Raw genomic sequence first — 13,235 nt, 5'->3', positions numbered from 1 at the left:
TTTTGTACAAACAAAAACAATGTAGTCAAAATCAGAAGGGAAACAACAAATTGGGAAAAAATCTTTATAACGAAAAACTCTGACAGGGGTCTAATTACTCAAATATACAAGGAGTTAAAGCAATTGTATAAAAAATCAAGCCATTCCCCAATTGATAAATGGGCAAGAGACATGAATAGGCAATTTTCAGGTAAAGAAATCAAAAGTATCAATAAGCACATGAGAAAGTGTTCCAAATCTCTAATTAGAGAAATGCAAATCAAAACAACTCTGAGGTATCACCTCACACCTAGCAGATTGGCTAAAATGAAAGAAGGGGAGAGTAATGAATGCTGGAGGGGATGTGGCAAAATTGGGACATTAATGCATTGCTGGTGGAGCTGTGAACTGATCCAGCCATTCTGGCTGGCAATTTGGAACCATGCTCAAAGGGCTATAAAAGACTGCCTGCCCTTTGATCCAGCCATACCATTGCTGGGTTTGTACCCCAAAGAGATCATAGATAAACAGAGGAGTATGAATCAGGCAACCATGTTAAAAATGTATATTAATAAATGTTAAAAAAAAAATAAAAAAATAAAGCAATCAAGAGAGGCTGAAGACAATTTGAAAAAGGAAATACATGAACTAAAACAAGAAAAGAAAGTCTTAAAAGCCAGAATTGGCCACCTTGAAAATGAAGCAAAGAAGGCATAAAGATGATCTACAAAGAAAATCAGACCAGAAGGAGAAGGATGACCAAAAAGCCAGGGATGAAATTCAGTCTTTAAAAAACAGAACTCAACAACTAGAAGCAAATGACTTCACAAGGCAGCAAGAATATATTAAACAAAATTTAAAAAATGAAAAATTTGAGGTGAATATGAAATGCCTCATTGATTCAAAGATCTGGAGAACAGAGCTAGAAGGGACAACCTAAGAATTATTGGTTTACTAGAACATCATGATAAAAAAAAAAAAAAGTTTAGATAGCATTTTACAAGAAATTATCAGAGAAAATTGCCCAGAAATTCTTGAACAAGAGGAAAAAGTGGAAATTGACAGAATCCACAGATCACCTCCCACATTTAATCCACAATTGACAACTTCCAGGAATATTAGAGCCAAATTCAAAAACTACCAGACCAAGGAAAAAATATTACAAGTTGCTAAAAAGAAGTCATTCAGATATCAAGGAACCACAGTTAGGATAACACAGGATCTGGCTGCATCTACATTGAAGGCATGGAACGCAATATTCTGGAAAGCAAGAGAACTGGGTCTACAACCAAGAATCGACTATCCAGCAAAACTAATTATATTATTGCAGGGGAAAGTATGGTAATTCAATAAAACTGAGGACTTCCAAATATTCATCAAGAAAAAATTGGACTTAAACAGAGAGTTTGCTGCCCAAACCCAGAACTCAAGAGAATCAACATAGGGTAATTAAGAGAATGGGGGGAGGGGGGGAGGAGAAAAAAATTCTTTTCTTTAAGGGACACAAGTTCAATCAATTTATATCCCAAGAAGAAAAGAAGGTATTGGCAAATATTAAAAATTGTTATTATCAACAGGGTAACTAGAAGTTTACATAGAGGGAACAGGGACAAACTGTATAGGATAAAATGTCAAGCGATATATATACAATTTTATGTATATATGTATATATGTAGGTAGGTACAAATATATACAAAACTGGGGGGGGGGGGAAGATAATAAGAAAAATAGGAAAACAAACAAAAAGGAATACATTTATATTCCATAAAGAAGGGCGTGGGACCAACAGGGAAAAATAACAATACAGTGGAAGGGTAACGAGGTTAGAGAGAGGAAATATTCAATACTTAAGTGCATTGAAATCAACTTAAAGAGAGAAGAACAATCAGATCCATTGGGGCAGAGAATTGATTCACTCCCTATAGAGAAGTAGAAGGGTAACAAAAGGACTGGTGGGGAGGGAAGCAATACTAGGGAGGGAGAGGGCTTGGGGGGAGCACTGGCTGGCTTGGCTTTAAAGAACAATAAGAGGGGAATAAGAAGGGAGGGGGAGAAAGGGAAGTACAACAAGGGAGGGGATTATAGGAACTGATTAAAAAACAAAACATTGGTATAGAAGGAAACAGTGAAAGAAAAAAGGACAGAACTAGGAGAGAGAATCAAAATGTCTGGGAATGCAGTTGATAATTATAACTCTGAATGTGAATGGGATGAACTCGCCCGTAAAATGGAAGCAAATAACAGAGTGGATTGGAAACCAAAATTCTACCATATGTTGTCTACAAGAAACACACATGAGACAGACATACATAGAGTAAAAATGAGAGGATGGAGCAAAATCTTTTGGGCTTCAAATGAGAAAAAGAAGGCAGGGGTGGCTATCATGATCTCTGACAGAGCCAAAGTAAAAATAGATAAGGTTAAAAGAGATAGGGAAGGTAACTACATCCTAATAAAAGGCAGTATAAACAATGAAGAAATATCAGTACTCAATATGTATGCACCAAATGGTATAGCTTCCAAATTTCTAAAGGAGAAGCTAGTGGAGCTCAAGGATGAAATAGATAGCAAAACTATACTAGTGGGGGACATCAACCTTCCCCTATCAGATCTAGATAAATAAAACCAAAAAATAAATAAGAAAGAGATAAGAGAGGTGGATGAAACCCTAGAAAAATTAGAGTTAATAGATATATGGAGAAAAATAAATAGGGACAAAAAGGAATACACCTTCTTTTCAGCAGCACATGGAACATTCACAAAGACAGACCATGTAATAGGGCATAGAAATATGGCAAACAAATGCAAAAAAGCAGAAATAATAAATGGAATTCCACATGGTAAGTGTAAAGACTGAATCTTCCTGTACTTCTCTTAAGAAACTTCCCTTTCAAAAGAGACTCTGTGACTGAAGCTTTTGCTTCATACGCCTCTGGAGTCTTTGGGTCTCGGCCCTCAGCTCAAGGCTTGGCTTTTTTCCAATTGAAGACTAGTTAGATCTGCCTGGGTTAAACCAGGGACCTAAGCGAATTATTTAGTTTGTCAGGTTAATTATCTTACCTTATCCTCTCTCTAAATTTCTTAATTTCTCTCTCTCTTCTCATTTGTAAATAAACTTCCATAAAAGTCATTTTGACTTGAGGTTATTCTTTAATTGGGGATTGATAATTATTCAATTCCCTGGCGACCAAACCTTTTAATATTCACCCAATCAAAACCCCTTTTGACCCCTCACACAACAAAATCCAAGAGGAAGAAAAAAAAAGGGAAATACTGTTCAAAATAACTAAAAAATGGGTCTATATAAAAAGAAAAATTTTAGAAACACTTTTTGTTATAGCAAACAACTAGAAACTAAGAAGATGCCTATTACTGAATAGCTGAAAAACTATAGTATATAAATGTAATAGAAATTATTGGGCCATAAAAAATGCCCAAAGGGACAGCTTCAGAGAAGCTTAAGAAAATTTGTATGAACAGACTTAAAGCGAAGTGAAAGAAACCAAGGGATAAGGAGAGAGCACTATTGATTAGGGGAACTAAGTTTATGAAGGAGTTTTAACAAACAGGATTCTATTTTGGATCCAGGTGGTGATAAACTGATATGTATTGAGTAGGAGAGTGGCCTAGCCAGACTTGAGCTTTAGGACTGGAGAGGGGGAAATGACTTAGCAAACATCCACCAGTAGGTTATTGAAATGGTCTATATGTAAAGAGATGAGGGTTTGCACTAGGGTGGATGGCAGGATCAGAGGAGAGAAGGGGAAATATTAGAGAAATGGTTCAAAGGCCTTGACAACTGTTAGATATGGAGGAAGCGAGAGTGAGGAGACATGGATGACACCTAGGTTGTGAGCCCAGGAAACTAGGAGAATGATGATGCTCTCTATATATGGAAATATTATATAACAATGAAGTTAGGGGAGGGCACAGTGTCAGGAGGGAAAAGATTGTTCAGTCTGGATATGAGGAATCAGGAGAGTAAGTTGAGAAGGAACATATGGTAGGATTATCTAGAAGCCATGAGGGTCTAGCTGAGGTTGTATAACATATAACATAAACTTGAAGTGGCCCCAATCATAAGTTTCTGCATATTTTTCTCCAATCTTCATTCATCTTCATACCAGCACCTAGTATTATATAGGGAGAGGTGGAAAGTCAACAGATTATGGCTAGATAATTCCACATCTGTTGTTACACTGTTGGGAATTTTTTCCTAACATTTAAGCCTAAATTAGCCCTCTTCTAGAAGCTCTGTAACTTACTGAAGTTATCCCTAAAATGGAACACCTAGAACTGAATACAAAAAACTCCAGCTGTGGTCTGCCCAAAAAAGTGTATACTTCCTTCTTCCTAGAAACTGTGTCCCTCTGAAGTTCACATTAGCTTTCTGGCACCACTGTCACATGGCACTGCACTGTAGCGCTTATTAAGTTTAGGATACACTCCAATTCAGAGATCCTTTTCTCCCCAAACTCCCATCTAAGCACTCCTTCCTCTTCTGACTTGTACTTGTCTACTCTATCTCTCTCCATCTTTTCCACAAAACAGAAAAATACTTTACCAGACTTTTTCTCAAAGAAATCTAAAAACTTTCTTACAGGTAGAAAGCCATAATTCAGGAATTAACATTCTGCTCTGGAACCACAGACATGGTCAGTCTACCTAAACAATTCATTGATGTTCAAAGACTGTCAGATTGCTGTTCTATTTTCTGAAAGCACTGACACATTTCCATTCTTGATACTTAAAGATTCTATTTGGAATAAACATCTATTTCAATGTTCTGAATTTTTGTGTGTGTTTTAAAGACAAAGTTCCATTTTTCTGGTGTGGTAACACATAGTAGAAACAACAAAGAATAAGAAACAATAACTGTAGCATTAAGGATAGTGGGTGAAGTGATTTCAAAAAAGTGAAGTGATAAGACTCAGAAGGCAAATCAAATCATGTTTATTCTTATTTTCTTTTTTGGGTATGGATAATATGGGAGTTTTGAAGTTGTGGTTTTTTTTTTTTTGCAAAACTATAAAGAAAAGGAGGGAGAATTTTGAATTTAAAATTAAATTGAATTGAATTTTTAAAAAGAAAGTATAGTGGAATTAGAAAAGTCTTGGATTTAACAAAACCATATTATCTCTGAGTACAAAAGACCTCAAGAGTTATTTAGTGCAATCCACACCTGAAAAAAAAAACCCTATTTTACAACATTCCCAACAAGTAGTTATTCCAACCTCAATCTGAAAACCTCTAATTATAGGAAATCCACTATCTTCAAAAGTGTGTATGGAGTGTGTAAATGGAAACAATATGTATAAGTCTGGAAATAAGATTGTGACATAATATGGCAAATGGATAAATCTGTATTTTCTCCTAGAGGACGGAGACATTGAAGGTAACTAAAAATGGGAGAGTTAAGCTTGTGCTTTAGGCAGATGATTCAGCAACCTACATGAAGGTCAGATTGTGGAGGAAAAGAGAGGGAAGAAGAAAAATGCAATTGTGATAGTCAAGGAGAGAGGCTAAGACAACATCTGTATCAAAGGGATAGAGAGAAAGGCATGGATACTTCTTATGGTGTGAGAGTAGAACTGAAAATACTTGACCAATGGCTAGACAGAGGAGGGTTAGAGAGAAAGGAGTCAACAAGAATGCCCAAGTCTGAACCTAATGATTCTAAGAAATGGTGGCACCCTCCCAAGAAGTGTGGAAAAGGGATTGGTTTAGAGAGAGAATGTAACTAGTTCAGTCTGGGATTTGCTGAGCTTTTGGTGTTTACTGAATAGGCAGTTGGTGATGCAGGACTGGAGTTCAGGAGAAATTTGGGAGTCATGTACACAGAGGTAAGTTTACTATAAGAATTTACTAATCACTAATGCCAGCCAGTCTGTAGGCTCCTTTGGTACAAATGAATGATTGTGCCAAGTGCCAGATATATAAAGGCAAATATTAGTCTTTTTTTTTTATAAAATAGTTCTTTTACTTTCCATTTTATTAATTTCTCCCTTGATTTTTTTTTTTAATTTTAAACCCTTAACTTCTGTGTATTGACTTATAGGTGGAAGATTGGTAAGGGTAGGCAATGGGGGTCAAGTGACTTGCCCAGGGTCACACAGCTGGGAAGTGGCTGAGGCCGGATTTGAACCTAGGACCTCCTGTCTCTAGGCCTGGCTCTCAATCTACTGAGCTACCCAGCTGCCCCCAAATATTAGTCTTTTTGAACAAGAGTTTACCTCCTCAAGTAGAAGCCACAAGTAAGCAAGGTAATTTCAGAAGGAAGCACTACCAATTTGGAGAGACAAGGAAAGACTTACTTAAGTGGTGGAATTTAAGCTGAGTTCTAAGAAGTAGAGATAAGTAAGAAGTATATTAAAGGAATGGGGGACAGCTTGTACAAAGGTATGGCAATGGGACATGGAATGTCCACAGGGAACAGCAGGAAAGGTGGTTTGGTAAGAACACAGAGTGCATAGAGTACACTGTCGTGTAGTAAGTATAGAACAGTTAGCTAGGGTTTAAATGTCAAATTTAAATGTCTAACTGAGGAGTGTATATTTTATCCTACAGACAAGAAAGACTTCTTCAGCAGAAGAAAGATATGGTTGGCAGCATCACAAAAACCCAAAGAAAGGGTAGTCAACAGTGGAAAATATTGCATAGGGGCTAGGAAGGATTAGTATTAATCCAATTTTGATTGCCAATGGATTCAGAAATTTAAAAACCACATTTTGAAGAGAGCTAAAATGTAGGGAGTTGAAAAGTCAATGAAGCCACAAGGGACTCATGATAAAAATTGATATCCACAGCCAAAAAAGGAACTGTTGGAGTCTGATTTCAGATCAAAGCATTTCATTTTTCATTTTATTTTCTTCATTAATTTTTTTTATTGTGTGACAGGTATCTTCTTCTATCATGACAAGGTGGGGGGGGAGAAAAATTCTAAAATATCAGAAAACAATTGTTTTAAGTGAATCTGAAGGAAAGAATGAAGAGGCAATAAGTAGGTTGGTTTTTTTATGAAGATGAGAAAGGATAGGCAAGGGTGGCTTGAAGTGGTTGGTTCAAGTGAGGATTTAAGGATTGAAGAGATTTAAGAGTATCTGTAGGCAGCAGGGAAGAAAATAGTAAATCAGGAGATTTTAAAGATGAGTATGGAGGAAAGAGAGTTTACTGAGAATACAGCATGTCTAGGGGACATATAGCTGTCCAACTGAGAAGGCATGTGAGAAAGGCAGTAATATGAGATAAGGCCAGAAAAGGATCAATGGCAGTAAGATAGAAGGATCTGAATATTCTGCAGGTATCAAATATGCCCAAAACAAAACTCTTTCCCTTTCCTACCAAAATCTCCATGCCTCAAGTACCCCCATTCTTCCAGTCATGAACTCACCAGAGTACTCACTCCTTAATATGTCCCAGTTGGTTCCACCTTCTCAGTCTTTCCTATCTCCTTCCTTCCTTCCATTTACATAGCCACTATTTTTGGCCTTAACCACTGAAACAGCTTATAGTCTCCCAGGCTCCAGTGTCTGCCTTCCCACTCCAAATTCATCCTCCACATAACTCCCAAAGTGATATTCCTAAAACCCAGATCTGACCATGTTACTCCCATGCTCAGAAACCTTGGTAAGATCCTTCTTATCTCTAGTATAAAACACCAACTCCTCGTTTGGCATTTAAAGCCCTTCAAAATCTAGTTTCAGCCATCCTGCACATTTCCCTCTTTCACAAACTGCATGCCAAACCTTGCCAGTCTGTCTACTTGCTGTTCCCAGATAATTTAACTCCTGCCTCCAAGCCTTTGCCTTAAGCCCAAACCCATCTTCACTCACTTCTGCTTCGTGGAACATCTCCTTTTATGGGACCTATTCTGAACTTTTCCAGGTGCTGTCTTCCTCTCTGCAAAATTATCTGTAGTCTGTATTTATTTTTCTGTTTTTCCTACCAATAAAATATAAAATCCTTGATAGTAAGGCCTTTTCCTTTTTTTTTTTTTTTTTTTTACTATATCCCAAGCGTCTAGCACAATGCCTGGCCCATATGAAGTACCTTATACATGGATAAATGCCAAAGTTCTCCATTAACCAAAGAAAAATCATTGTATATATTTCACCCTTCCAATTTATTTTAAATTATATATCTGTAGAGAGGAGAAACTATGCAATTAAACATAATAAATGAAAAAGATGGAAAAATGATCTCAATTGCTGAAAGCATGTCACTGAAAAATTACTAGCCCCAGAAAATGTAGTTTTACTTTTTTTTTTTTTTTTAAACCCTTAACTTTCGGTGTATTGTCTCATAGGTGGAAGAGTGGTAAGGGTGGGCAATGGGGGTCAAGTGACTTGCCCAGGGTCACACAGCTGGGAAGTGGCTGAGGCCGGATTTGAACCTAGGACCTCCTATCTCTAGGCCTGACTCTCAATCCACTGAGCTACCCAGCTGCCCCCTGTAGTTTTACTTCTAAGATGAGTTGACTATTCCATTTCTTCCATGCAGATATCTCAGAATTGAGTCCTCAGTAGCCAGTAGTTCAAATGTGAATGAGAATTTCTTTAATAGTGGAGTCAAACTCAAATAGAAATGGGGTCACTAACCTATACAGAGAAATTCTTGCAGACAGCATACTGATTTAGTTATAAAATGTAATGTTATCGACATTGTATTGTATTTTTATTTTGTTAAATATTTCCTAATTACATTTTTACCTAGTTCAGTGGGCCACCTGACACTTGTATTCAACAAGATTCCTCTCAACATTCCTCTCCCCTCACAGCCTGATATTTCCCCAGCTATCATAAACTGATGACCGGTTTCTCAGATTGCTCATGAATGTGACTAGTCTGTGGCTATAAAATACACATCTGTCTAGGAGTCAATCAGCATTTCTTCTTCTGAACTACATAAACCACAAGTATTTGAATTATATTTATGTAAAATAATAGTTATGTAAGATAACAGGTGAACCATTTGTCCATCACCAGCTTTTCCCTTGTTATGGCATTAAAAGGGGAACTTCTAAAAATATAGACACCATCTCTATACTACCAGTACAGGAGGGAGAATATGAAATTCATCTTATATTTGGGCATTTTATGAAGCCTTCTGTTCTCAAGAAAACCAATTATGGGCAAAAATTCACTTTATGACAAAAATTGATTTCTTTCCTAACATCCTAGCATGTGAATTCCTGAGTAGTAGTCATTATTTCTATTCAGTCAATGTGTGTCCCACTGCTATACTGTACCATGAATAAATGTTCCATAACAATAACAACAGCATATTTGCTATGAGATAAGTTGATCTGTCCCCAATTCACATTAAAAACAAATACCAGATATACCCTTTTGGGGGATTCCCAACAGATAATAGCACCATCAGGACATCGATGTTCACTGACATCTTAAACAAGATTTTCAATACACACACGAAGTCATTCGGCATAACTCTCATGAATCTGTTCTCCTCTTAAGTCTCCTTCTTGGGGGCTGACAGTATACATAACATCAATATCCAACAAACCAACCTGTTGGCTTTCTTCTTTCTCAAATAAGACCAAGGTTGTGTATTTCATAGTTTTCATTTTTTTTAAACTCTTACCTTCTGTCCTAGAATCAATACTGTGTATTGGCTCAAGGAAGTGTGGTAAAGGCTAGGCAGAGGGAGTTAAGTGACTTGCCCAAGGCCACACAACTAGGAAATGTTTGAGGTCAAATTTGAACATAGGACCTTCTGGCTCTAGGCCTGTTTCTCTATCCAATGAGCCACCTAGTTGGCCCATAGTTCTCATTTTTAAAATTCCTCTATGCCTTTGGCTCCTCTTCCATTCCACTACAATATTATCTTGTATTTGTAGCTTGTGTTTTTAAAGTAAAATTTAAGACTTTATATTCATTCTCATTAAATCTCATACTATTAGACCTGACCAGATATTCTAGCTTCTCAAGAATGTTTTAAATCCTGACTCTTGCCATCCAATGTTTTGGCTACCCCTACCAGATTTCTGCAAAATTTTTAAGTATGCAATTTATGTTTCCTCTCCTTTGCTATCACAAAAAGTGATGCTACAAATAATGAAGCTTTTCTCTTTATCAATGATCTCCTTGGTGTTTTTGTTGTTATTAAATCATGTCTAAATTCATGATCCCACCATTATCCATTTTGGGGTTTTTTTTTTTGGAAGGAAACACAGCATTTTGCCATTTCTCTTTCAGTGGATCCTTTTGTCAGGTAATCAGAGGTTAAATGACTTACCTAGGGTCAAACAGCTAGGATGTATCTGAGGCTATATTTGAATTTGAGTCTTCCTGATTCCCGGCCCAGTGCTCTTGACAGCTGCCTCTGTCCTTGGTATATACCACTTTATTTGTATAATTCCAAATTTCTAGAATGGTTATTCTAATTCATAGCTCTATCAACAATGCATTATAGTGTGGGGGCAGCTGGGTAGCTCAGTGGATTGAGAGCCAGGCCTAGAGCCAGGAGGTCCTAGGTTCAAATTTGACCTTAGACACTTCTCAGCTGTATGACCCAGGGCAAGTCACTTGGCCCCCATTGCCTACCCTTACCACTCTTCTGCCTTGGAGCCAATACTCAGAATTGACTCCAAGATGGAAGGTAAAGGTTATTAAAAAAAACAACAAACAACAACAAAAAAAACCCCAATGCTTTAGTGTGCCAGTCTTTCTACACTTCTGCTAATACTGAGTAGTCATTCTTCTCTTGTGCCACCTTTGGCAGTTTCCTGGGTATGACACGAAATGGTAGTACTGTTTTGATTTGTATTTCTCTTATTACTAGTGATTTGAAGTATTCTTTCCTATGACTAATAGCTTGCAATTCTTCATTTGAAAACTTTATTCATATCCTCTGACCACTCAATCACTAGGCATTAAGTATGAGCTGAGCTTTTAAGAACACTAAGGATTCTACTGCCTATGATAGTATTCTATATGAAGTACTCATAGCAACAGACTGTAAGCTTCTAGGGGGCAATTTGGAGTGAGAGCTGGAAGGGGCTTCAGAAGTCAACTAGTCCAGCCCCTTCATTCATCTTGCAGATGAGGGCACTAAGGCTTTGAATAGTTATGTCTTGCCAAAAATTGAATGGGAGGGAAGTCATAATTTCAACCCAGGGCTCCAAATTCCAAATCCAGTGTTGTTTCTGCTATTCCCTTGGACTTCTCAGACCCATGTCTGCATCTCCAGTGCCTGACACAAAGCAGGTGCTTAATAAATGTTTCATAATTAAAATGTTTTATTGAAAGAACTACCCTAGAGGAAGAAGTGCTACTTTTCATCTTCAAACCATGGCTCAACCAGTACTGTTGACTTCTGCCAGAATGTGAGTGAGTATTTAGGGAAGCCAATCAGGTCAGTTAAACAAGCATTTTTTAATGCTTTCTATGCAAAGAAAGGTAGAAAAAGAGGGGGAAAAAAAAAAAACCGTGTTCTCACTCAAGAAGCTCCCAATGAAGAGATCACATTCAAAAATTGGGCACAAATAAGATGTTGACAAGATAAACTAGAGAGACACTGTAGGAATTGCAGATGAGAATGGAGGGAAGCCAGGGAGGATAGGAATTGGTTTGGGGGAAATGTCTCGGAGTAGGAAGTAGGGCATTATTTGAGAACGAGACAGGAGGCCGGCGTAAAGGGGGCGGAGATGACAGAGACGAGAAAGGTGAAGCACCGCGACGTACAAATACGAGAATCCATAGGACAGAGCCTAACCCCAATCGAGACTTCTCCAGGACCAGCCCAAGAACCAGCATTTGGCTCGCTCGGCATCCCCGGGCGCCCAGGGTACTAAAGACCAAACCTCTGCCCCAAGCAGGACCGGGATCCCGCGCATGCGCACCCCTAGAGCGCCTCCGCTCCCCTCCCCCTCCCTCCCATCCCATTCCATCCCAACGCCTCCCAAGGCCCCCGCGGGCCCCGCCTTCGACACCCGCAGCAGATCTCCGGCCCGCCGCGCTCCGGACTCTTCCCGCACCACCCCCTCCCTCCTCCCTCGATGGGTACTCACTTGCCCGCCAGGTCCTTGTGAGACCCGCTCGAATTCATGAGCTGGCCCAAATCCTGACGCACAGCCGCCGCCATCTTCGCTCCGGCTCCGGCCCCGGCCCCGCCCCTGGCTCCGGCGCAGGACGTTACGCTTTCTCTCGGAAGAGAGAACGAGTGCGAGCCTCCAGCGTTTCGCCAGAGGAACCGCAGGTGCCATCAAGAACCCGGGAGAAAGCTAGAGCGTCCCCTGCAGGAAGTATGGGCGGGGCCGGAAGTTGAGGGCGGGGCGAGAGAAGGCTGTGAGCTGAATTCCTATTTAGGAACCTGGAGGAAAGCTTTGGAATTATTAGCGCATCTTTATTTTACAGATGAGGAAAGGTAATTATAATATCATAATAATAATAGAGCATTAAAACCCCCTTAAGATTTGGATCTCATTTGATTCTTACAATCTTATTAGCCCAATTTTATAAAGGAGGAAAACTGAGGTAGAAAAAGTTAAGTGATTTGCCCAAGGTCACATAGAGCAGGTTCCAAATTCAGGTCTTCCCTGACTCCAATTCCAGGACACTACGCAATACAGCCTGCAACTGGCAACCTCCATAGGTGGCATAATGGATAGAATGCTGGACCTGGAATCAGGAAAAAATAAGTTAAAAAACAGCCTTACTAGCTGTGTAACTTTGGGCAAGTTGACTTTGACTTTACCTCTACCTACCTCAGCTTCATCATCTGTAAAATGGAGATAACAATAGCACCCACCGCCCAGGGTGATTGAGAGGCTCAAATGGCATATTTGTAAAATGCTTTGCAAACCTAGAAATGCACTCTAAAGAAGCTATTTTTATTAGTGCTGTTTCATCGAAAGTGTGGGCTGCCTCCATATATTCCTGCTTTTTGCCCTGAGCCAGGAAGATTCCCATTCTTTTTGAACTGTTGACCTGTAAATCAAACCTGCAACTATGCCATGCATTGTGCTGGGCCCTGGGGTTATTACAAAGCCAGAAATGAAAGAGTTCCTCTTGTTCAGGGGCTTACAGGCTATGGATGAGACAACATACCATGTATTGCACATATGTGAATTTCCTTTTTCACAGTTCTTAAGAAATCTTTAATATATTTAATAGAATCTCAAGAGTTGGAACTTAAGCAGTTCAAACCAAATAATCAGTACAACACAAAAGTAATCATTTTGAATAACTTCTGCTTGAGGCAATCTAGTGACTCACAATCATTATCAATATTCCTGA

At 38.8% G+C, this 13,235-nt stretch overlaps 1 protein-coding gene across 2 annotated transcripts in view; it reads right to left on the bottom strand.

Moving 5' to 3' along the window:
• COPS4 (COP9 signalosome subunit 4) overlaps nt 1-12,081 on the bottom strand; it is a 47,237-nt gene extending 35,156 nt beyond the window's left edge. For both annotated transcript variants that reach the window (XM_044680278.1, XM_044680279.1), the window contains exon 1: nt 12,008-12,081. In XM_044680278.1, the coding sequence (XP_044536213.1) occupies nt 12,008-12,081 (74 nt within the window). The remainder of the gene's footprint in view (nt 1-12,007) is intronic.
• Nucleotides 12,082-13,235: the final 1,154 nt, after the last annotated feature.

The sequence above is a fragment of the Gracilinanus agilis genome, chromosome 6 (assembly GCF_016433145.1).
Source record: "Gracilinanus agilis isolate LMUSP501 chromosome 6, AgileGrace, whole genome shotgun sequence".
Lineage (NCBI taxonomy): Eukaryota > Metazoa > Chordata > Mammalia > Didelphimorphia > Didelphidae > Gracilinanus > Gracilinanus agilis.
Note: the sequence above shows the minus strand (reverse complement) of the source record. Positions and strands in the feature narration are given on the sequence as shown.